Genomic DNA, 22777 nt, shown 5'->3' on the forward strand with positions numbered 1-22777 from the left:
AGCAGAGACACGGGGCACCTGCTGAATCTGAGAACACTGCGTGGATCCCTGTGGCCATATCCTTGTGCCATAAAGCTCTGCAACAAGAGCAGAGATCTGCCGTCTTCTGCTTCTGTCCCTGCAGTAATACATATCCCCTTAAAACACCACACATACCAAACTAAGTTGCCTTAAGAAGCTGAATCTTGTCCCCTCTGCAGCCAAGGGAAAGCCCTGCACTTCTTACTCCAACAGCCCTTGCTTGCTGTGACTCCAGCACCCTGGTAACTCTTGCTTGCTAATTGCTCTTCAGAAGAGCTGGCACCACGATATTGCACAATATGCTTTACATGGATTCCCATGGCAGAAGAGCCATCCCAGTCCAAGAAGAATGAGGGACAGAGGAGAAACCTGTCCCCTCTGCCTCTCAGCTTTCTAGTCACGGGACAAATACCCTGCTCTGTGTGTCTGACCCATCTGCCCTGGGAGAAGAAGGCTGCTGTTCAAGGGTTGAGAACCAGTTGTTGAGTGAGTCAGTGTCAATCACATAGTTACAGCTCGCAGAAACTAGCTCCAGAGCTGGAAGCTCCTGGATGAAGCCCAAGAGGGAGTGGAGAGGTGTGTGCAGGTCTTACACCTGACACATGAGGAGAAAAATCACAACCAAAAAAGAGAAGCTTAGGAGAAGAAAAGATACAAGATACAGAGGGTAGGCAAGGGAGAGGTAGACCACACTAACTCTCCTGATCCCACCTTCTGCTTACAGATACTCTGATCTCTAGCTCTCTGGAACCTCTCCCATGGCCTACAGCTAGTGTCTGCATACTCACCTACGCAGCTCCCATCGACTTCCTCAAACCCCACAGCACAAAGGCATCGGCCCACTGGCACCAGCCACTCCCCATCTGTGCTGCAGTGCATCCTGGGGGGAGAGCCCACTTCTTCAGCCGCGTACTCCACGCAGACCCCAGGCACTTCTGTCAGCCCCTCGGACCCTGCCAGCGTCTCTGGAAAGCGGGCCAGGCCCCGCACCGCCTCCGGGCAAGTCTTGTAATACACTCGGACAGACACCATCGCTACACAGGCCCCAGAGTTCTGGAAAGCCAGGTAGAAGCCTCGGCGAGAGAGCTTCCCAATGGGGCACACTTCTGTGTTCAGCTGCATGGCCCCCGACTCGATGTCTCTGCTTGTGAAACTTCGATCTGCTGCCACAGTGTTGAGCTGCATGAGAAAGACAATAGCTTTACCATCTGAGCAGGCCACAGCAGCTGAGGTACCCATGCCTCTCAAGCCTCTTCTACACCAAGGCCTTTTGGGGGGTGTCTAGTCATCTGCTTCTAATGCCACTGCACTGCATGCTTTCTCTGCACTTGGAAGAGGTGCTAAAAATGGGGTGGGCATCTTTTCCTACCTCTGTACCTTCCATCCATCATCTCCTTCAACTGCTTTATAGTTATTCACTGGTCTTCTACAGTACCCTGCGTTCCGAATCTCTGATTTCGGAGGTCTTCAGGAACTGCCCCTTACAGGAGCAAATCTTTTCTGTGAAAATTTTCTTTGTTTGCAAATTGCATGCAGTAAATTCACAACACCACTCAAGAGCTGTGCTTTCAAACCAGCCAGGTTAATTACAGCCACTTATTTTTAGGCTGTAGTTGCTGCAGTTCAGATTGTAAGGTGCCTTATGCAGCACTCAACATATTTCAGCACTGTAGGTACTTGGGTGAAAAATGCTCCTGTGCTTTTGCATTCCCACTGCCTCTGCAAACAAAGGATAAGAGTGTATGAGTGAGTGAGGATATTTTCCATGCTTGAGCAAAGGGGAAAGGCCTCTGTGACACCCTGTGACATGGAAGAGCTGGACTGCAGGTGGAGTGGCCTTTCTTCTTGGTGGGAGAGCCTGATAACTCTCCTCCGCAGGCCCCTTCCCATTGTGTGCCACCACCCACTCCTTGTAGTTGGATGGGAGATGAAAGGCCCTGTAGAGCAGCTGCATTTGGCAGGGATCATGAGGCATGTTTAGGAGTTGTGGAGGTATCGCACAAATTCATGTTGTAGGCTGCAGGGGAGGTGGAGGAGCACTGGGGAGGGAGGGGAATCAGTTAACAGAGTTCTGCTCTAAAGGCTGGTGGTGGCCTACTCTTTGTTTCCATCACATCCCATTTAAACTGCAAAGGAAAGGGCAGTCAAATAATTTAGGTTTGTGGCTTCTATTAGAACAGAACTGGCTTAAAGGATTTCCTTTGAAAAAAAAAAAAAAAAGCAGAGGTTCTCTATTCTGTAATTCCAATGTTTCTGTGGCAAAAGGGCACAGTGTTGAGAAAAACTGCAGGTAAAATACAGCAGTGAAGAAATACCTTCAAACCAGGGAGAATTTCACTGTAGCAAACCATCACCTCCAGGTTTATGAAACAAGACCCTATATCTCATGGCAATCAGAGTAAATAATCAGGACCACTGAGACCTGAAATGGATTCTGTTCTTTGCTTAGCCTAAGCTTGTTTTATTCTCTAAGGCAAGTAAAATTCCTTTGGTCTCTGCTTTACTCTTTCTAAAAATTGGTGTAACCGTCTAGCCCTGTCACAACCCTTTAGAGCCCTTACTTACATGGTGTCTGGTTAAATAAGAGGTTACGCAGAACACAGGTCTGATCTCACTTAAAACCTCCTATGCCTCCTGTGGCAAAGTCTGCTCTTAGCATCTCAGAGGGCACTGGGGGTAAAGTTTACTTTAAGGACAGCACTTACTAGCCATGCCCTTTCCCAGATGCTGGTTCTCCTGGCCTGTCCCAGCCAGCAAGACACACCTAGCTTACGCTGAAAGATATGACAAGTTTAAGCTGAAAGATATGACTCAGTCTTCACCCCCAGCAATACAGACCTTGGTGAACAGCGGGCGGCGGAACTGGATCCCAACATCTTGTTCAGACTCCATGTAATAGAGATTGAAGGTCTCTTTGCAGGTCACCACTTCACCTTTGAAGCTCTTGCAGTCCCTCACAGTAAACTTCAGTTCCACATAAATGCGTGAGGCTGCCTCACCCCGATAAATCCAGTTGGTGCGAAGCCAGTGATCGGTGTCCCCCTCAGAAAGCACACTGCAGTCCTGGTACATGTAGATCGGGGTACCATTTATCATCTGCTGCACTTCACTCCACTGCTCCCAGGGGAGAAGAAAGCATATACTGTTAGACAGATGTGAGAAACAAGTTTCACTTCAAATATAACAAAATCTTGCCTAAAAATCAATTCTTACACAGGGTTCGGGGCTCAGAGCCTGGCCAGCTAAAAAGTCTCTTACACTCAGCAAAAGCTGCATCTGGTCTAGAGCCCCATGGCTGCCTGAACTCTGTACATAGGGAGCGAAGAGGATCCTGCAATTAGGATCTGACTTATATAGACCTTTGTACATCACCTTCTTCCTACCTTAGTTCCAATTTACTTCTTTCATGTACTCCCTTATCTTGGAGACTGAGAAAAAGACCCACTACTCCCATGTATTTGCCACTTATCTCTGACACAGTTTACATTCAGGGTGTACAGCAGGACCTTCCAGACCAGGACTATTACCTTCCCCTGGAAATAATGCACAGCACTTGGGGGTAAGAGAAAAGATGGCCAGGCATAATGGAAAGGTAAATTGCAGAGGGACTGTTCTAGAGCAAGTACTCATTAACTTGGAGTTCACGCTTCTTTAAGTGGGATATTTTGCAAAACCAAATTTAACTACTAAAATTCAGTTGATTTTCCTGACTTCATATTGCATTTAGGTTCTGCATCTTCCCCAGGCAAATAATGGCTCAGAGGAGGACATGGGCCCAGCTAGTTATATGACCTTACTAATACTATTTCCATGATTCTAATAAAATTTGATACTGATTTTAACATATACTTTTGCCAAATTTTAGGTGGTTCTAGTTTTTATTTCCTTACCACAGGTCAGATACAAAATGCAAAGAACATTCTCTTTGGAGTAATTCACACATGAGAACTGAAAATTTGGAAAGCAAGGTTTTGTCCACAGGGAAAATAACTTACATCCTTTTTGCCCCAATGCTAAGACGGCCTTTCTCATTATGCTTTAAATGTTTAATCAAATTAAATTGAAATAAGTGCCCACATAAGTACTGGCACAAGTTTAAGCATCTTGGTTTTAAATCACACCCCAGGTTAAGATGCAATTTAAACAAGGCCTCAGTCTCTGCATTACTCCAGACTTGTCAAATCTCATGGGCTGAGCATGAGATTCACACATTTCTTCAGCACCACCACCTCCTGTGCTCACAGCACAACAGCTTGTCTCCACACAGAGCAGGTCACTCTGCTAGTGGAATGAATAGAAGAGATGGACCCACAGAGTGCCAGAGAGGCTCTGTTTTTGTGCCATGACTTAGACCATACCTTCTACACAGCCTCACTCTGAAAAGTATTGGAAAGCCAGCAAGTCCTGCTGACAGCACAAGCTCCTCTCTGGATGATTTCAGCCTCTTACCTAAGTGCATACTAGCAGTCTCCTCCCAGGAAGTTCTGGGGATGGTATCTATGTGTCCCTTCTTGTTCCCTTTTTTCTCCACATAATTAATCCCCAATGTTACCCCACCCTCTTAATCTGATCCAGCTGGCATAGACCTGCAGCACACAGGATTTACACTTATTTCACTCACTGGAGGTCAAAGGATTTATGATACCAAAACAAAGAAAGACTGACGGATCAATCCCAATTGATCAAGCAGAAGGGACAATCACTTAGTGACCTCTTGCAGTCTTTAACTGAAAGCCTTCTGGAAGATGTTACAGAACTGAATTTACAATGCATCCTTGAAGTAGAAGAAGTTAGGAAGGAGAATAAGAGAAAACTAACTTTCATATGCTGCCAATGTTAGGACTGGCTTGTAGAAGCATTTTTCAATGTCTGTCTCCCTGGGAAAAGCATTATTGCATTTGGAGGCTGAGAGTTAGACAACTTTCCATTAGCAGTTTATCCCAAGGCAGTACCACAGATAAGTGTCACCAGAAAGTGGGTTTTGCATGTCTCACTGAAAGACATGAGCTGTTTGGTTCCCATCCTGAAAATACATTTTTAAAACTTACATGATACAGGACCAAAGTTTCATTTTCAGTGGTGACAACTCTAGCCAAAAAAAGTTTTTTAAACTCTACTGCTGGAAAAAAGTCCAAATGCTAACCGATGTATTTCTTAGCTCATCTCAGCTCAGCTTCTTCCAGACTCAGTTCTTCAGGGCAAAGATGCTTGGCACTGACAATTGCACAGTTTCATATGCAGTGTGGTGCAAAGAAATAACAAGGGAGTCAGACATGTTTTTTCTAGACTCTACTGCTGATGGGTAAAGGAAGTAAAATGAGGATATTATTTATGCTAACAATACAGAACTATTGTTAAATATGCTTCTGACTTCTTTTCATTATTCAGTGAAGCTTTTAAATTCAAAGTAGTAGAGGAAAACTGTTACACACAACATTTAATGAAAGGGTGATGAGACCAGAAGTTGCCAGGCAACTGTCTCCCATCCTCAAAGAATCTGCTGCAAAATCAAAATGTATGCCTCTGATTTTTAATGTAATGTTCTTAATAAATGTGTGGTAAAGTCTGGCTCAATCAATATTAATTACTTGCCTCTGCAGTTTGTCTGCCAATGACATTGAATCAACCTCGTTTGATAATACAACTTTTTACACACTTCATTCCAGACACTGTTGCCTTACTCCTGTCACAAGTTGGCCATAGGATGGGCAACATTCTTCTACAAGTGGAGAACAGTGTTAGTCTTCCTTATTTTAGCAGTGAGTGCTTTTGTGGTTTTTTGATGTGAGAGAAAACTTTCTCATGAGATTCAGAATCATAGAAAGATTTAGGATAGAAAGGAGATCATCTAATCCAATTCCCTGCTCCAAAGAAGCTAAAGAGTTCTTAAAAGTCTTTGCATGTTATTCTTTAAATTGCCTTTTAAACTCTCTTCTTTTTAAAATTAGAGTCTAAACTATCCTTAAACTGTCTTTAATCTCTTAAAATTGTTTCCAATTCTTTAAAAGTTGCTAAGAAAACAAATGCCAGTGCATTCAGGAGAGTGCCATAGGTTAGTAGCTTGGCTTCCTAAAAAGTCTAAGTATGTAGCCATTGAATTTCAGAGCAAATGGGTTTTCTGTACTTCTCAGAAACCCATATATTAACACAGGCACCTAGTTCCAGAGGTTTGTTCTTGAAACTCTTGGTGCAGTGGTGCAATACAGAGCAAAATTATTCCAGCACAGCAATTAAGAGTCAAGTGAATAACAACCTCAAAGCAAAGGTACTGTGTCAATAACCTCAAAACACTGCAAGTTCATTAAAAAGGGAAAAAGGAAAGCCCCTTTCCTCACATTGGTTTGATTCCATATAAAGAAAGCTGTCTTTATAAAGGCCATTCAGAATGACTTCAATGACAACCTGGAAGGGCACCAATAGATATTTGTAGCAACCAGTATTGAGTTTGGTCTGCCATGTGAGTAAAAATCCAAAAACAAGATAAGGTATGTGCCTTTTAATATCTGCCGTCATTGACTCTGAAATGATTATACAGTTTGAAGCTCTGAAGCCTACAGAAGGCTTGCTCTGCTTTTTCTGTACAATAAGCATTCTCTAGATTACATTTGTGTCAAGGATCCTGTCTAGGACAAGCTATGATTCCTTTGTACATCTGTGGACTACTCTTCCTAGGATCTACCATGAGGTATAAGATGGAAATAGTTTGCACATCTTGGGAGCCACTGTCTCAGGCTGTGCAGGCATCAATGAAGCGGTCTCTTTTGGTTTTAGTCTTTTTTAGGTGGGGGGAAAAAAGAAGGAAACAAGCTTTGTATGTTGACAAATCCAAATTTCATCCCTGCTAATGGAGAGCTACGCTACCAGTGACAGAGGCAGCAGACTGTGACAGTATTGCAAATTGTAGGCTCAGACTGGAGTCAGAAGAGCTTGTGACTCGCAATAAGAACACTGTCTCCATCTCCAGCTTGCCTTGTCTCCTTTCAGAAAAGAGTCTGCCTGCTGTGACCTCTATCTCATTTGTTTTCACAATACCTTAACACAGTGACTTCCAATCTGTGGTTTGCAGACCCCCGAGGAAAGGCACAGCAATACTTTTAAGAGACCTACAGAAGCAAAAGCAAGGCAAGCATCTAGCAAGTGGGCTTGAAGTTACTGAACTAAGGTGCATGTCTCCACTGGAAAAGTTAGAGAGAATTCCTACTGGAAAAGTCCAAGAGTTCATTTGCTGAAATCGAATAACTTGTTTAACTTTGGGTTAGAAAATGTCACTAAGATTAAAAGACCAGCTAAGTAAAGCCAGCTACAGTGTACCTGTGCATAACAAGTGTGTCTCAATCTCATTCAATTTTCAACAGAATTGAGAGGCCATTAAATCTCTTCTTAAAGAAAAATTACAAAAAATTGCCCCAAAACAGCAACCTTTTTTCCAAAACAATACATCACTGGTATGCGAAGCCTGAAACCACCTAGGAAAACATGTGCCGCTGAACAGTTTTTATCCCCTTTCCCTACCTGCAGTCTTGCCTGTGGAGTGTCTTGGCTTTTGTATAGTAGCATTTGCATGCTACCATGACCAAAAAACCTTCCTGGAACAGATTCAGCATTGAAGATAATTATAGCTGTGCTACAATCACAGTGTAGTGTCCTCAGAGGAAAGCCAGTGACAAAAGAAGCACCTTGCTGGCACCTGTCTTGATACAGTGAAGAGCTTCTCTTCAGTTGAAATACATCTGACAAAAATTTGTCAGGAGACAAGCTGGACCAGCCAACCAAAAATAGCATCACCACAATGGTGTATTCCAGAATTGAAGCTTCTGTGACCCTTTACTGAAAGTTTCTCAATACTCTTTGAAGTTCTTTTGCTGGTGTGGAAGACAATTTAGATGACGATGATGAAAGAAGCGTGGTGACATCTAGACACTTCATGAGTCCTGTAACTTTAAATCTGAGAACAGCTGAGGCTGCTCCTATTTCTTTGATCATTTGGCTATGGTCAGGCAATTTTAATTTCATCATATCATCATGGAGCCTTTGAGACAACTGAACACAGAAGAGATGTTTACTTATCTACAATATCTTTATGGGTGGGATGATATATTTTTTCCCCACAATGATCCATTGGTTATTTTCAGGGAGGAGCAACTCCATTATGTAATTACTGGTTCTTTAGGGCACTAGCACATAGGTCTCCATCCCACCCATGTCTTTTCAATTTAACTGGTACTCATGCTCTTATGGGAAGATAAGGTGTTCATGTGAGACACCGAGCTCCAGTGCATTGATTACAGAACCTGTTTATCAAACCCAGGTTCTGCTGTCTGCTCATTCTCTGAACTGCCTGACCACATTAAAGTCTTGCATGAAAACAGTTCTGGTCACAACAGATGGTGCTAGATGAGGGATAATGATACTCTAGTCCAACATTTCACCTAGCTGTTTTGGAACGCTTGTTTTGCATATACCTGTTTTACTAACACTCACTAACAGTACCAATAACTACAAAAAGGACTGGAGTGAAAAATCAGATTGTGCATCTCAAGAGTTCAGAATTCATGGCTAAAGCCATATTACCAATAAAGAAAATGTTAGCTCTCATGTTATTTTTGCATTACATTGCATATGATCCATTGTAAATGGAAGTGATTTTTTTCATTTTTTCAAGGTAAAGGGCTTTATACTGTGAGCTGTGGTTTTGTATGGTCTGTCATATGTACTTCTAGTGTTTACAGAGAAGCTGGAAATTAGTCTGATTGTGATGGGCAGTACTTGCTCTGTTTGTTCCTTTAAAGATGGATCAGGTGGAATCCCATACAGGGATGGGGTAATTATGCCTTGATGATAATCAAACCTGCCTGGAGAAAAGAAGCTGCAGGAGATGGCAGCTTGAAAGTCATGTGAGGAGCTGGCAATATTCAGGTCAAGCAAAGAGAAGCCAGAAACTAGGCCTTGAAAACAATGGAAATAACCTTCCAAGAAATAAATTGTGGGAATATTTTTCTGCAGATCTGCAGTTCAGAGCAGAGGTTCATCCTTCAAGGACACAGCAGGCAACAAAAGATGTAAAGTCTTTTCTTTCTAATTGATTGCCTGCAAATTCACCAATATTTTAGTTGGTATTATAATAGAAGTTGTTTTGTTTGGGTTTTCTATTTGTTGAGTTGGGGTTTAATATTATTATTATTGTTATTATTTTAAATAACCTTTAGTCTTCTTGGAGGACCATGCTATAGGCAGGTTAATCTCCAAGCTCCAGCTGACTTGTGCTGCTTTTGTGTTGACACAAGGAAGTTCAGTGAACCTTGTCCACTCATTCAACAGCTATAAAAAAGTGAAGTAGCTTTCTGAAGCTGCCAGGCAACAGGGCTGTCACCACCACCGTGCCCGAGCAGCCGTGGTGATAAATGTCATGGCTGTACAGCATCTTCACTTTGGCTCACAACGTGCTCTTTTCTGCCCTTCAGGTCACAACACTGAGTGCAGTGGCCAAGATTGTTACTTGGGTCTCTGGCAGTGACTCCATCCTAGGCTGCTTTGTTGGTGGCTCATGCAATCTGGCCTTACCTACAGCTATTAATTTACACTACACTCGTTCCCACTGGTTGGTACTCCCCCTTCTCACACTTCTGAGTAAAGTATATCTAGATAGGGATAACAATTTTTTTCCTTCTCTCCCAAATTGACACAAAATAGCTAATTTTAAATTAACAGGATATCATCAACAAATATCTCTCCACCAGCCCACAGATCAACAGCAGCAGGTCATGTCAAGATACAGCCCTGAAGACAGAGCTGTTCTCATTTCCAGGTAGTTGCTGACTTTACTAGGCATTTTACCCTTATTTCTATACAGATCCTGTTCACTCAGAGGAACTAATCCCCTACGCCTGATACTTAAACTGAGAGCAGTGAGGTGTACGCTGCTACTCCACTCCAGCTTCAGAGGTGATGGCACTCCTCTGGCTTAGCTCCTAAAGGACATGCATGAACAACAGTTGTGGGAAGAGCTGCACAAAACAGCTCTTCTGATGGCTGTTTTTCACACCACCTTTGGATGCTACAAAAAGCTGACTGGCTGTGACTCTTCCACGTAAAACTATCTGAGTAAGAGATCATTGAGTCTGACTAAGTGAACTGCCCAGGTTTAACAAGATAGGAATGCTGTGCTGGAATTGCTTGCAGGTTGAAGGCGTGTGCCCCACAGCACTATTTCCTTCGTTACCAGGACTATCTGTCTGACCAAGAAGTGGTGGAACAGAAACCAGCCATCAGCTGATACTGAAATCTGGGACCGCTGAGTCTGGTGGAACACAACCTCACTTGCTAGAACCTGAAGGCATGTAAATGTCACGGTGTGCTCAGTGATAGAGAAGTTGCTGACAGGTCACAGGTACTTGATCTAGGCTATTACCTTAAAATTTATCAGTGTAGAATTTGAACTATGCCTGGGCCTTAAAAGGACAACAGCATAAAAAAAAAAAAAAGAATCTGATTTTTTTGGCTTAATCAAATTGTATTCACATAGCTTCGGCAGTTGCTATGGTCATAGTTAAACTTTCCATGGAACATGAGGTGCAGAACTCAGAAACCCTTGTTCCTAAACAAGAAACACATAATTTCCAAAGTTTTCAAGTGTTTTTGGAGGCACAATAGCTGTAGTTAGTGGCTATTCACTGATAGCCTTTGGAATACATTAGGCCACTGGCATTACATGCCCATCCTTAGTCTTGTTTGAAAGTAGACTTTGGAAAAGTCTACTTTGGAGCAGATCACGTGCCATGCACACTGGGAAACCAATAGAAAGCTTGAAGCTGATAGCAATACTTAGAAGTATGTGTGGAAGCAAGCAAGAATATGAAATAGGCAGGAAAATAATTATGACCTCCTCTTCACTGTGAATAAAAGACTGAGAACAACAGTAGCCTGGAAAGGACACTAAGAAAGTCATTTGGAACCTTTAATAATGCTATGATCCATGTAGGAATGTAAGCTGGGAAAAATAAGCTCCACAAACCACAAACCAGCTGAGAACTGAGCCTTGCCAAGCTTTTAATATGTAATAAATATGGCACAATTTGGCAGCAGTAGAGTTCATGCGATTCCTGAAATAACATACATCCAATTTAAAAATGAAGTCACTATGAAAAAGGACCCTTTTACATGCAAAGACAGCTGTAGAACTGGTGAAAGCACATGCCCCAAGAAAATGTAAGAGCTAAAAATAATAACGTGTTTAATTTACAATTTATTCAACAATATATATAGAGAAAGTCATATTGAAAAGCCCAGGGTGCAGCATTCTCCAGCACAAATGGCTTGAAACTTAAGTAGTCACATGTACTCATGGAAGTATGACTGGATTATGCAAATACTACTCACATATGCAAAAATTGGAAAATGCGGATAAAAGGACAATTTCAAGATGGGCCCACAAGGTGGGAATGAGATAATCACAGCATTAAAGACAAATATTCGATTGCTCAGTGTGTTGTATTGTAGGCCTACATAAACTGATATAGAAAATCCATAGGAATAGATATTACATAAAATCATGAAAAAAAAATCTAAATATAAAATCATGAGGACCTTTTGTGCCTGGGCTAAAAATTCAAGTTCAGAATTCTAATGAACAAACAATTCTAAATTATCACACAGACGCAAAGATTTAGGCAGGAAAGGATCTTTGGTTCTGTACTCCAATATCCTGCTCAGAACAAGGCTGACTTCAAAGCCAGGCTGGGGTGGCTTAGGGCCTTGTCTATTAAATGCAAAATGCAAGAGGAAAGCATAATTCCTTGTCACTATCTGTTCACAGCTGATGAAATTATATTTGAAAGCAAATTAGTGATTTTATGCTGTTATTTTACAAGCTGCCAAGAAGCAGTGCCACTATGCCTGATAAGTCAATTTGTTCATGATTGGATTTGAGAGGTCCTTTTTGAACAGTTTCGGTGGTATCTGAAACCAGTTAGGGTGGCTAGGCTGTTTGTGCAGCGTGAGGAGTCTTAAAGAATTGTGAGAGCAAGTAAATTCTGTACTCCTGACACCTTCAAAGTGGCCATCATTGGGTCTCTAATATGTGTTAAAAGGTGGAGATCTGCTACTAGTACTGTAATACATCTCTCTATATGCCCACCTGGTGTTGCTGTGGCAAAACTTCAAAGCCAAAAAAGAATTATCAAGGAGTATGTTAGATGATGGAGGAGGGAGGTGGTGGGTGGTAAGGTAGATAAAAGGGGATTGTAGAAACTACAGTCTGCCTCTTTAAAAGCCTAGTTTCCAATAGTAGCCTAAAGTTAATGAAACCCTTTCCAAATAGCTACTATAAAGCAAGCTAGCACAAACCTTTTGACAAACAAAACTCTACAGACACTTTACTTAAGGTACAGAGACTTTCTCTCAAAAACTACCCTTAAGCTTACACAAGATGCTGGCTAGTGTGGTGCAGAAGTTCTGAACTACTGAAGTGCTGTCCAAAACTGAGTGGTGTTCTCAGGCTCAGCCCTTGTGTTAACAGGAGCATTGTCTACCCTGGATACAGCCACAGTCAGACCATGAAACAACCACACCTGGCAAGCCACTTCATCCTCTGTCATTGGCTACAAGTGAGGAGAAAACAAAGGTGTAGTTCTGCCTCCACAGACTTAGCCAGCCTCTTCTGGGCTATGCCTCGGAGGCCTTATCCATGTAAAGCACGAACATTCCCCACAGCAAATTCCTCCTCTGTGCGATAAGTATATTGACACAAATCCAGCTCACTGATGGGAGATCTCTAGCATCTGAGGTTAAGTACAAGTAGCAGTGTTACATGAAGTACACCCTTCAGCTCTGTGTGCAACGCAGCTCAGACATTTCCAGCCTGTTACTAATCAACCTGGTCAGATTATTCAGTACTAATCTTGGCTCTTTTTTGTCAAAAAATGTTCTGAATTCATTTCCGTTCTTTTTGAACTGATTGAATTCTTCATTTTGAAGGAATGGTTTCAGAAACACTTATTCAAAGTTCTGATTACAAGAGAATCAGCCATTGTTCCCTTTTTGCTTGTGGCAATTTGTCAGACTTCCACCCAACAGTTATTGGGAAATGATGTAATTAGACAAATCTCCTCAAAAGGCATGTTCATGAGAAGTCAATGGATCTATTCTTCATCCTCTGTTGTTTTATCAGTCATCCATATCCTGATCTGTTAGTTTTGATTTCTCTCAGGCCATGTTCCCCATAATTTTCAACAATTCTCAGTTACAATTATATTTTGAATATACATATCTTAAAAAGCAAATGTAGTACGAGCAGAAGGATTTGACAACTCCTCACACTGCTCTGAACCTACTGTGCAACACTCAGATGTTCTGTAGTAAAGGTTTTATTTTCTGTCTATCAGATTTTTAATAGAATGCACTTTTCAGTTGGGTTGTTTTGGGTTTTTTTCAATATTTTCAGGAGGCAAACTTCATCCTGAACATGCCTGGGGCCTAGAATTGGGGTAAAATTACCACACAGAGAGTTGATGAGACAACAAAGGGAACAGTGGGCAAAACATGATCTACATACATGTCTCACTAGGGCACCTGTTTTGAGCACGATATAATAATACTACTAATAGTAACCAAAACAGCTTTACTAATAATGAAACAAATGCAGTTATGCCAGTACAGAAGAACCTCACAGTCTGGCTCTACTTCACCCAGCAAGGCTTCCGGGAGGAGGAGGCTGGGGTGGATTTAAACCAGACACCAGCACATTACAGAGGAAAGTTATGAAAATGAGTGAGGAACAGGCTGAACCCAGGTCCACTTTAGAACAGGAAGGGTGAAGACTCTCCATTGGAAAGCTTGGACTTCCTACAAACACAAGAGCGTGGATGAGGAACTGAAACTGTGTATTGACATATGTGCTAACTACTGCAGCAGCTGTAGTCCCTAAATTCCCTTTTCTTTGTGCCTTCCTTCCACCACTCCCACAGAACTGCTGCTACAAAGGAAACCACCTTTACTGATGCAGGTTGTGACACCGGAGGGACTGCTCAACTGTTCTTCATACAAAATAGCTGTACTTATATGAAAATAGCTGAGAGTTCAGCTGTCTTTCAGGGTCCAATATTGCAGCGGTTTCAGGAGTACATTATGAAGCACTTCCATCCACTCAATTTTACAGTCACAAAACAAAGGGAAATTCCTCTCTCATTGTCAGCTGTGTGGGCCAAACACCACAGCTTGGTGTAAAGTCCGAGAATCTTCCAGCCCACCCACAAGGGCAGACTGCTGCCCCGTGAGTTATTTCTTCAGTCAGCTGCTGAATTAAAAAATGTGTTTCTAATTTCTTGAGAGACTCTGAGACAGAAATACTTTTGCTCTGCCTATTTTCCTAGGAAAAGAAAAAGACATGATATTTATGTGCAGCATGACAAAATGAAAAACTGGGTGATTAATTGATTTTTTCATTTTTCTTCATTGCTTTATTACTTCATGGAAACAGTATGTTTCAAGGATATGTTTAAACAGACTGGAAGTCAATAGGCATCAGTCCTTAAAAAGCTGTCTAGGGGTGAGGCTGCACAGATGAAGGGAGAGAGTCTTATAATAAAGCCTGAAATGTCCAGGAGGGGATAGAGCCTCAGAAGCTCGGTTTCCTGAAGTAGGATGAAATTTCAACATAGATTATACTTTTCCATCATTTAGTACTGCCAGTGGCTCCCCTTCCCTGAGTGTGGGTACTCACCCCTACTTCCGGAGGGTCTGGAAGCCAGCCCAGTTCACCCTGTGCAGTGCTTGTGTCAAGTAGATCCACTGAAAACCAAAAGAGAGGAAAAAAATAAATCGGTGACCCAACTTATATGGCCCACGGAATGGTTCCGTCCTTGTTTTGTCGAAGAAAGTAAAGCCTGCATTTCCTCTCTCGACCCCCAATCCTTCGAAGCCTTTCACGCTGAAAAAGCATGACTAGAGGAGGGACGGAAAGGCACAAGACAGGGCAGCTAGTCAGGAGTTAAAAGTTTTTACGGATATATGAGACTCCCCCCTCCTGTACACATCCAAAAAAAATGCAACCCTGACAAATTTTATCACTTCCTAAAACTGTCCCAAAAAGGAAGAAGGAGGCTGAAGCCTATTCAGATGGGAACCCGGTATTAGCAGCTGAACACATCTTTCCTTGAAATAAAAAGGCAGCAAACTAAATGGCTGAAGAGGAAGGCAATCAAATAAATTACCAACACAAAAGATCAATCAGTGTCGCCTGGAGGGACTATTCAGTACTTGAAACACAGTGGGAAAGTACAGAGGCAGTGTGAAGTTGTAGAAGGGACTTTCCATTGTCACAGTACCCAAAAGCCGGGGGATGCACCGGTTGTGCAAATTGATGAGCCCCCTGCTTCTAACTCAGACTGTCCACCAGCTGACGGTGGTTTAGAAATCGTTTAACCCTCTCCCAACCTTCCGACTTTTCTGGCCGGGACATCAAGAGAGAGTCGTGGCTCCAACCATAGTATGGCCACCTCCTGCGGAATTGCACGGCTGCTTTAAGACTTGCTGCTGGAGTCGTGTGACAAAGGAGAAAATCACTGGTATGTTCATTTTTAGCCCTCAAAGAAATTTGAAAATGCGATCACAGTTTTGTGTCTCGATCTGATCTAAAGACACGTTGAAAATGTGTCACTTTGTAGGCAAACATTGAGAAAGCAGAGGAGTTGGGATAAGACACACCGTGGGACGTGCAGCTTCGTGCCTGCCTTTGGGTCTGCCGGTGCTGCCAGAGCAGACAACTGGTTTCTGTGCACCTACTGAAGTCCCTGCTTGGGAACATAGGAAACAAGGAAAATTCTTTGGATTCTCTTTTAGATTCCTGTGGGTGTAGTCAGAGGGGTCGTTTCTAAACGTCTCAGAAAAGAATTTGGGGGTGAAAGGTAGGAGTGGGGAGATTTTTAAATGGCATTTAAATAACCAGGTTTCCTCCCCCTCATCTGACTGTTTTACAAATACTCCCTGCCAACTATAAGTAATAGTGTAAAGTGCAGATCAGCAAGAGTCCTGTGGAATGAGGAAGCAGGCTGTGGGCCCAGAATCAGAGATAAGAGGGATTGCGCTGCTGTTCTCACCTCTGAAACACCCTTTCAGGATTGGGAGAAGGGAAAAGCAGGAATCCAGGTTTTGCAAGTTCGAAGTGTTCACAATATGGTCATGTGGCACAACCTTCCTAGCCACAGACTCCCTGTCCAGACAAGGCTTCTCATTCACGTCCCCTCTACTCTCAATCTCTTTATTTGAGATAATATTCTTTTGTGGTTAGCTCCAAAAACTCCGAGGGTGAGATAGCCTCCCCTGCCAGAACCATCACCCAGATAACACCTATGCAGTCCCATCCTCTTCAGGACTGAAATGGCAGTGTGGAAGTGAGAGGGGCTGCATGACAAGCTCTAGCAGAGCCAGGAAAAAGGAACTTGAAAGTGGCCAGGAGAGGAACCTGGCAGAGCCCTTGTGCCGTGCTCTGCACTGGCAGCACTGGCAGCTCCTTCAGCTGCTGAGTGCCCACAGGAGGGACAAAGTCCATTGCTGAGAAGTACTTCTCTAAGTGAATCCCACAACCGGAATTCTCTGCAGAAAGGATGATTGGGTCAGTCAAGACTACAGATAGAAGTATTCAGGGACTGCTGGCTCTCTGGTCCACAGCTTTGCTGCTGGGCATCTCACGTGGCTGTCCTGCCACAGGGGCGGAGGTGTCCCCAAAAAGAAGAAAGGCTTTAGATAAGAGAGGACGCCGGGAAAATGAGCTGTTTCCCTGATAGACAAGTTAAGGAAGAGTGGATCACAGACACAGCCCAAGTGAGATGGTTGAGATAGGGGAGAAGCTGGCAGACAGGTTACTGTTACTGCCAACTACTGGTCACACGCTTCTGGAAACCCAAGCCTGCGTGATGCCACCCGGTGTTACTTCTCACCCAGGCTGGCCTTCTGCACAGTGTCTGCCAGCTGCATCCACCACGTAGCTGGGTCCTTAATGGAAACGTGCTTGTCAAGGATGCTTTAAAAGATCGCTCAGCACTGGCAGAATCAGAGCTGAGCCCATGGCTGGACTGCCAGTTATGACCAAGTCCCCTCAGTTGAGAGCCTGGACAACGAAGGAGGACTGTCTTTGGGATGGAAAAGCCCCAGCTGTACAAAACAGAAGTCCCTGGCAGGAATTGACCGCAGGAGGAGGTAGGAAACAGAGACTTACGCTTCCCTCACCTCTCTATTAAAAGTTACCTTTCTCCCATGTTTCATAACCACTGTGCAACTACCAAGATGGAAGGAAAAAAAACCCACTACATCTAATAAAAGAGAGTAAGCGATACAGAGAAGGGAAACATGGAAGCCTAAAGAGGTGGTAGAGGAAATTTTAAAACCCAGCTCCATCTTCCGTGAGTAGGGTAGGTAGAAGACTCCGATGAAATGACTGTCTGCTGGCTCAAAGGGTTAAGTCCTTAAGAGGGCTTCTGGAGGAAACTGCGGGGGTGTTGCCAGAGGAGGGGAGAAACTTTCCGAGTTTGTGTTTAAACTTGTTATCTGCAAGGCCCGTGTTTGAGGGAAACGGGCAGAATTCCCTCGGATCGCTGGATATACCGAGGCGTTTGTGCTTCAGCTAGGAGGAGGTGAAGGAGGGGGAGAACGTATCGTGGGCTCGTTGACTGAGCCCCCGAGATTCGGATGGGATTCGCCAGGCCCCGGTCCCCCCACCCCCGGCTGCCCTTCCCTGTCACCCCAGCGGCTCTGAGGTGTCCCTGGCGCCGCAGGCGCGTGGGCCAGTCCCGCTCCCTGCGCGCCCCAGCCCAGCCCTCCAGGCAGAGGGACCGGCGGCGGGTCCCACGCTTACCTTCTTTCCCGTGCGCCTCGGGACGAAGGAGAGCCCAGAGGAGAAGGAGCCCGAGGGAGAGCTCCATGCCGCCGCTGCAGGTGCTCAGCCCCAGGCTGGCCGGGGAGGGGGCCCGGCTGGCAGCCCCCGCCGGCTCCGGCCGCTGTTCCCGGGCTGCTGAGGGCAGCGCATGGGCCTCTCCCGCAGCTCCCGAGCGCGCCGCGCACGTTGCACAAGCGCCCGCCTGGCCCACGGAGGTGATGAAAGATCAAGGCGAGTGGGTGGAGAAGCCTTACTGCCTTTACCTGTTCTAAGGGGCTGGTCACAGACTTCCCATCTGGCAGGCAAATAAACCCACCTTAAAGGCAGCCACCTCTTTTCCTGGGAGCCTCCCTCCACCTTTGCTCCACTCCCGTGAGAGGCTCCCGATTGCCACCTCCTGGGCAGCCCTCGACATCCTTGCCGGTCCCGCCGGCCCCGGCAATGGCTTTAAACTGAAATTTTAGGAAGAAATTCTTCAGGGTGATGAAGCACTGAAACAGGTTGCCCAGGGAGCTTGTGGCTATTCCATCCCTGGAACTGTTCAAGGCCAGGTTGGATGGAGCCATGGAGCAATCCGGCCTAGTGGAAGGTCCAGTTCCAACCCCCATGGCAGGGCAGTTGGAAATAGATGATCTCCCAGGTCTCTTCCAAGCCAAACCACTGTGTGATTCTGTGAGCTGTGATAATGGGGCTAAAACCACTGGGCCATCCTCACTGCATATGTTTAGGAACTCCATCTGTACACAGGGACAGCGGCTCGTTTCATTGCCAAGTACGTCACAGAGCAACAGCGATACCACTTAGTCTGGCAGAATTACTGTGTTTTATTTAGTTAGCTCCTCAGCATTGATGGACAGTGCCTGCTTTTCAGCAAAAAAGAAATCGTGAGAGAGGAAACAAGCTAGAAGGATTCTTTCTCTGGGTAGGAAGACCTCACGGGACTTTTAGTTTTCTTCGTGAGGGACGTAAATATGAAAGAACTTACCTTTGTTCTGTCTCTTCTGGCATTCATCAACGATATTACTCCCACCCATACACAGCTATTACACCCCTCCCGGTAAAATACATGTGGTATTATTACACTTACACTTGCTGTATGGCTGCATTCCTCCTGCTCTCTTCCTCCTCCTCCCCAAGGAAGGCTCAAGAAAGGACCTTGTCTGGTTGCATAGAGTGACTGGGGGATCTCCACCCTTGGAGATGTTCCAGATTTGCCAGGACACAGCCATGAACAACACAGCCACCTTCGAAGTCAGCCCTACTCTGAGCAGCATTTGGGACTGTGGACTCTCTGAGGGCCCTTTGCATCTAATCTTTCAGTGAATTCTGTGATTCTCAAACAATACATCTTGAGAAAACAAGATCTATCCCAAGATGTCTGAACATAGGCAAGAGAAATTTCAGAATAAATGGTTACAATACTAAGCTTTAAATTTTATGTAGCACATGAAGTAAAATATAGGTGCAAATAATTCAAATGCAAACGGCAGAGTAGTTGAACCTTAAATTTGTTACAGTTTAATTCTGTCTAAAGTTCTCTTTATCAGTCCATGGTGCTAAATCTCAACCTTTTATGCCTATGTTTGCCCCACATTTAAATGACTCCTATTGAAGGAGTCATGTAAGATTTTTTGGCCTACAATGCATTATGCTGGGGGAATGTATCCATTTAGGTCTTCATTTGTATAGTTCTGTGCCTTCTTCAGTCTGTGATGTAGCAGTGGGGCAGATAAACCCACAGCTAACTTCTCTGTGTTGGGATGACATAGGCAGGGCCTACATAGACATGAAAAGGAGAAGAACCATTTGCAACTGGAAGACAAGGCTCCAGGTCAGGAGCTCATGTCCTTCCTCAGGTTAAAAAAAAATAAAAAAAGGTCAGTGTTGAGGCCTGATGTTTGGTTCTTCAGGGCTAATAGAGTTTGCATCTGTGAAATCCCATAAGTGACAAGCTCTGGAGTGAAGAGCCTTGGGATTCTCCATCTCCATTTCAGTGGTGTGCGGATAACTCAGAACAGCTGATCTAAGGAGTAGGCAGGAAGAATTTACTATAAGGCTTACTGGAGAGCATGGCCTAAAAAAAAATTATTTTCTTTTTCTCCCCCTTGTAATGTTGGCAGATGGAGATCAGCAACAGGGGTTTTCCAGATAATGTGGTCAGAAATCATATGTATTGCTTTGTGGTTTTTCAGGTTGGAGACCACCTAGCGTAGCTCTCAATCAGAATGTGTGTGCAATGATAGTGAAACAAAATATGATCTAATGTTACAGCAGGATCAGGATCTGAAGAAAATCTATAAACATGTGGGAGGACACAGAAGTAAAAACACCAAATGCCTAGAACTTTGTTGATATCTTCAAAAGCTCTGCAAGATTGCTTTCCCATGTGTCCTCTGCATCAAAATGCAGATCCAAAGGGAAGAAGAGGGAATATACACAGAGGCTGTAGCCAGTAGAGTGAGTACCACACGTGCATTTTCATACAACTCTGCTGAGTATTTCATTGGCAGTGTTATTCTGTTTGTGCATCACAAGTTTGGGTTTTGTCTTTGGAAATCGTTGGGCAAGACTAATTCCCTGACTGTCTAGCAAAGAAACACAAACAAAAACATGAACAACAACTAAAACAAACAAATCCCAAAAAACAACAAATAAACAAAACTGAAAGAACTTAATTTAAAAAGTCTTTTTATGTTTTGTCTACAATCATATTCTGTGATTCTATGATTTACATCTCCACAGCCTCTCACTCTCATGGCTTCTCAGTGAGCATCCTGTCTCTGGCATGCATTTTGGTTTTAAGAAGATAACTACTTCTTTTCAGCTCACTCTCAGCATGTCTTTGGGCTGAATCTCATCCTGTCTTTCTTGTCCCTCTGAGTATTTCTGAATTGCAGGGCACATTTTTTCCTTCCATTTCCCAGTATCCTGTTTTGAGTATCACTGTGATAGGTATCCAGCTGGAAAATATCACCACACAACACACCTGGGCTTTCCTCCTACAGCTATGTGGGCTTGTGGTGAGGAAAGTGAGGAGGAAGGCTCTGCACCAGGTCTTGTTTTGATGTGCTGTTGGGAAAGTCAAAGGGCACTCCCAAGGCTGAGCTGGGACGTGCTTCTTTTGAACTGCAGTTCAGACAGAACTGTCTCATATGATTCTTACAAATTGTTTACTGTGTTTGCTGCTCCTCAGATTTTTAATGAGTTTCACCATTGTGCTGTTAAATGTCCTTACAGATGATGAATGAAGCAGAACCTATAAATAATCTCTGGACTTCCTCACTTGATATTACTTCCCAGATTATCAAAGCATCCCTTTGGTACTGATAAATTGAATCTGTGCATCCTGAATTGGCTTTCAGTAAGGTATCAAAGTAACACTGATGGATAGGTCTTCCAGAGGCCTCAAATGCATTTTGCAACGAGCCCCACTTCAGTCTAAAGGAGGAACTTGCTCTTGTTCTGTGGTCTCTGATTCACTCCTTTTATCCACTATCTCTACAACTCTAGGAATAATCTATGACAGCTCTGCAGAGTGTAAGATATGTGCTGTTTCAATCTCTTACTCCCTGTAGAGAATTTGTGCTTTCTGTCCCTTGTTCTCTCTCACCTGCACGACCACAGTTAAATATTCTAATGTTTTCATTTTTATCCTAGAAGGTTTTCTGGCTCTACTCCACCAGCAATTATCTTAGAATATTTCAAACAGCTGACTTCAGACTGTTTTTCTGCAGAAAAGAGACTCCTACCATTTAGTGGTTTATGCTGTTAAATCAGTTTTGTATATGGACATTTTTCATTCAGAAACTCAGATTTTATTTTGAAAAGCTACTTTAAACTCCTATGAAGAAGCACAAGTAGCTCCTCTGGATCACAAAGCAGCTACCCCTATGTTAGAGACCCGAGGACCTGACTGCACAAGTAGCTGAGCTGGTTATCTTTCTCCCTTGAGAAGAATAACAAGGGCAAGAGAATGAATGAAGCTGATAGAGACAAGGCGTAGATCTGAGTTTCCATACGCAGAAGAAACAGGGGACACTCCCTTATTCTTCCTCACATATGCAGAGATAAACACCCTTGGAGATGTACAAGCTTTGCTTGGAAAGGCCCTGAGCAACCTGACACAGTTTTGGTGTTAACCCTGCAGTGAGCAGGCATTTGGGCTAAAGACCTCCAGTCATCCCTCCCCACATTAATCTTTTGCTCATTCAGTTCATCACTGGTGGATAAGCAATCACATCTTCCACCAGGAATGCAGACAGTTCCTTACTTGGGCTTCCAGTCAAAACAGGAGGGTACCTTCCCAGATTTATCTTCCACCCAGCAGAGTTGTCCTACAGTACATGAACTAGAAGAAGTCCAGTATTCCCGAAAAAAATTCCACTTACTTGATCATCAGCAACACACTAATAGGTGTTTCTCTACCTACTGATGCCCTGGCTGGACACCTGATCAGACAGAGAAGCATGTTTGCACTGCTGCCTGAGCTGCAGGCTTGCTGGCTTTTGTCTCTGGATAAGCTTATCCTGCCATGGTCTGCCATGCTCTTATTTGGCTTGCAAAACAGGACTGCGTTAAATTATTACACCATGCTGCAAATGAAGGGGAGGACCTTGCTTTTCCGCAGAAATTACCTGAGATAATTCCCTTGCCGTGTTGGCTCAGCTCTGCTCCCCCTCGTGGTCCAGTGGCTGTGGAGCCCCAGAGATCCCGGCCGGCTCCGGGAGAGCAGCCAAACAGGGCTTTGCTTATGCTGAGGTGTGACATTTTGTATAGACGAGAGGAAAGCAATGCAAACCAAGTCATAATAGAATCTGATTCATCCTCCTAATCATAAAATTTCCCGAAGTGGCACAAATCTGGGTCACAAGAGTTAGTTACTTTCCATTA

General features: G+C 43.9%; 1 protein-coding gene across 1 annotated transcript in view; it reads right to left on the reverse strand.

The window, feature by feature from the left end:
• The window catches only part of EPHA1 (EPH receptor A1), a 34154-nt gene extending 16194 nt beyond the window's left edge, over positions 1-17960 (reverse strand). The window contains exons 1-4 of the mRNA XM_066341094.1: positions 17867-17960; positions 14738-14805; positions 2860-3135; positions 810-1200 (exon numbers count right to left, since the gene is read on the reverse strand). Coding sequence (XP_066197191.1) covers positions 810-1200; positions 2860-3135; positions 14738-14805; positions 17867-17933 — 802 coding nt within the window. The 5' untranslated portion in view covers positions 17934-17960. The remainder of the gene's footprint in view (positions 1-809; positions 1201-2859; positions 3136-14737; positions 14806-17866) is intronic.
• Between the last annotated feature and the right edge of the window lie 4817 nt (positions 17961-22777).

Source organism: Sylvia atricapilla, chromosome 2 (assembly GCF_009819655.1).
Source record: "Sylvia atricapilla isolate bSylAtr1 chromosome 2, bSylAtr1.pri, whole genome shotgun sequence".
Classification (NCBI taxonomy): Eukaryota; Metazoa; Chordata; class Aves; order Passeriformes; family Sylviidae; genus Sylvia; species Sylvia atricapilla.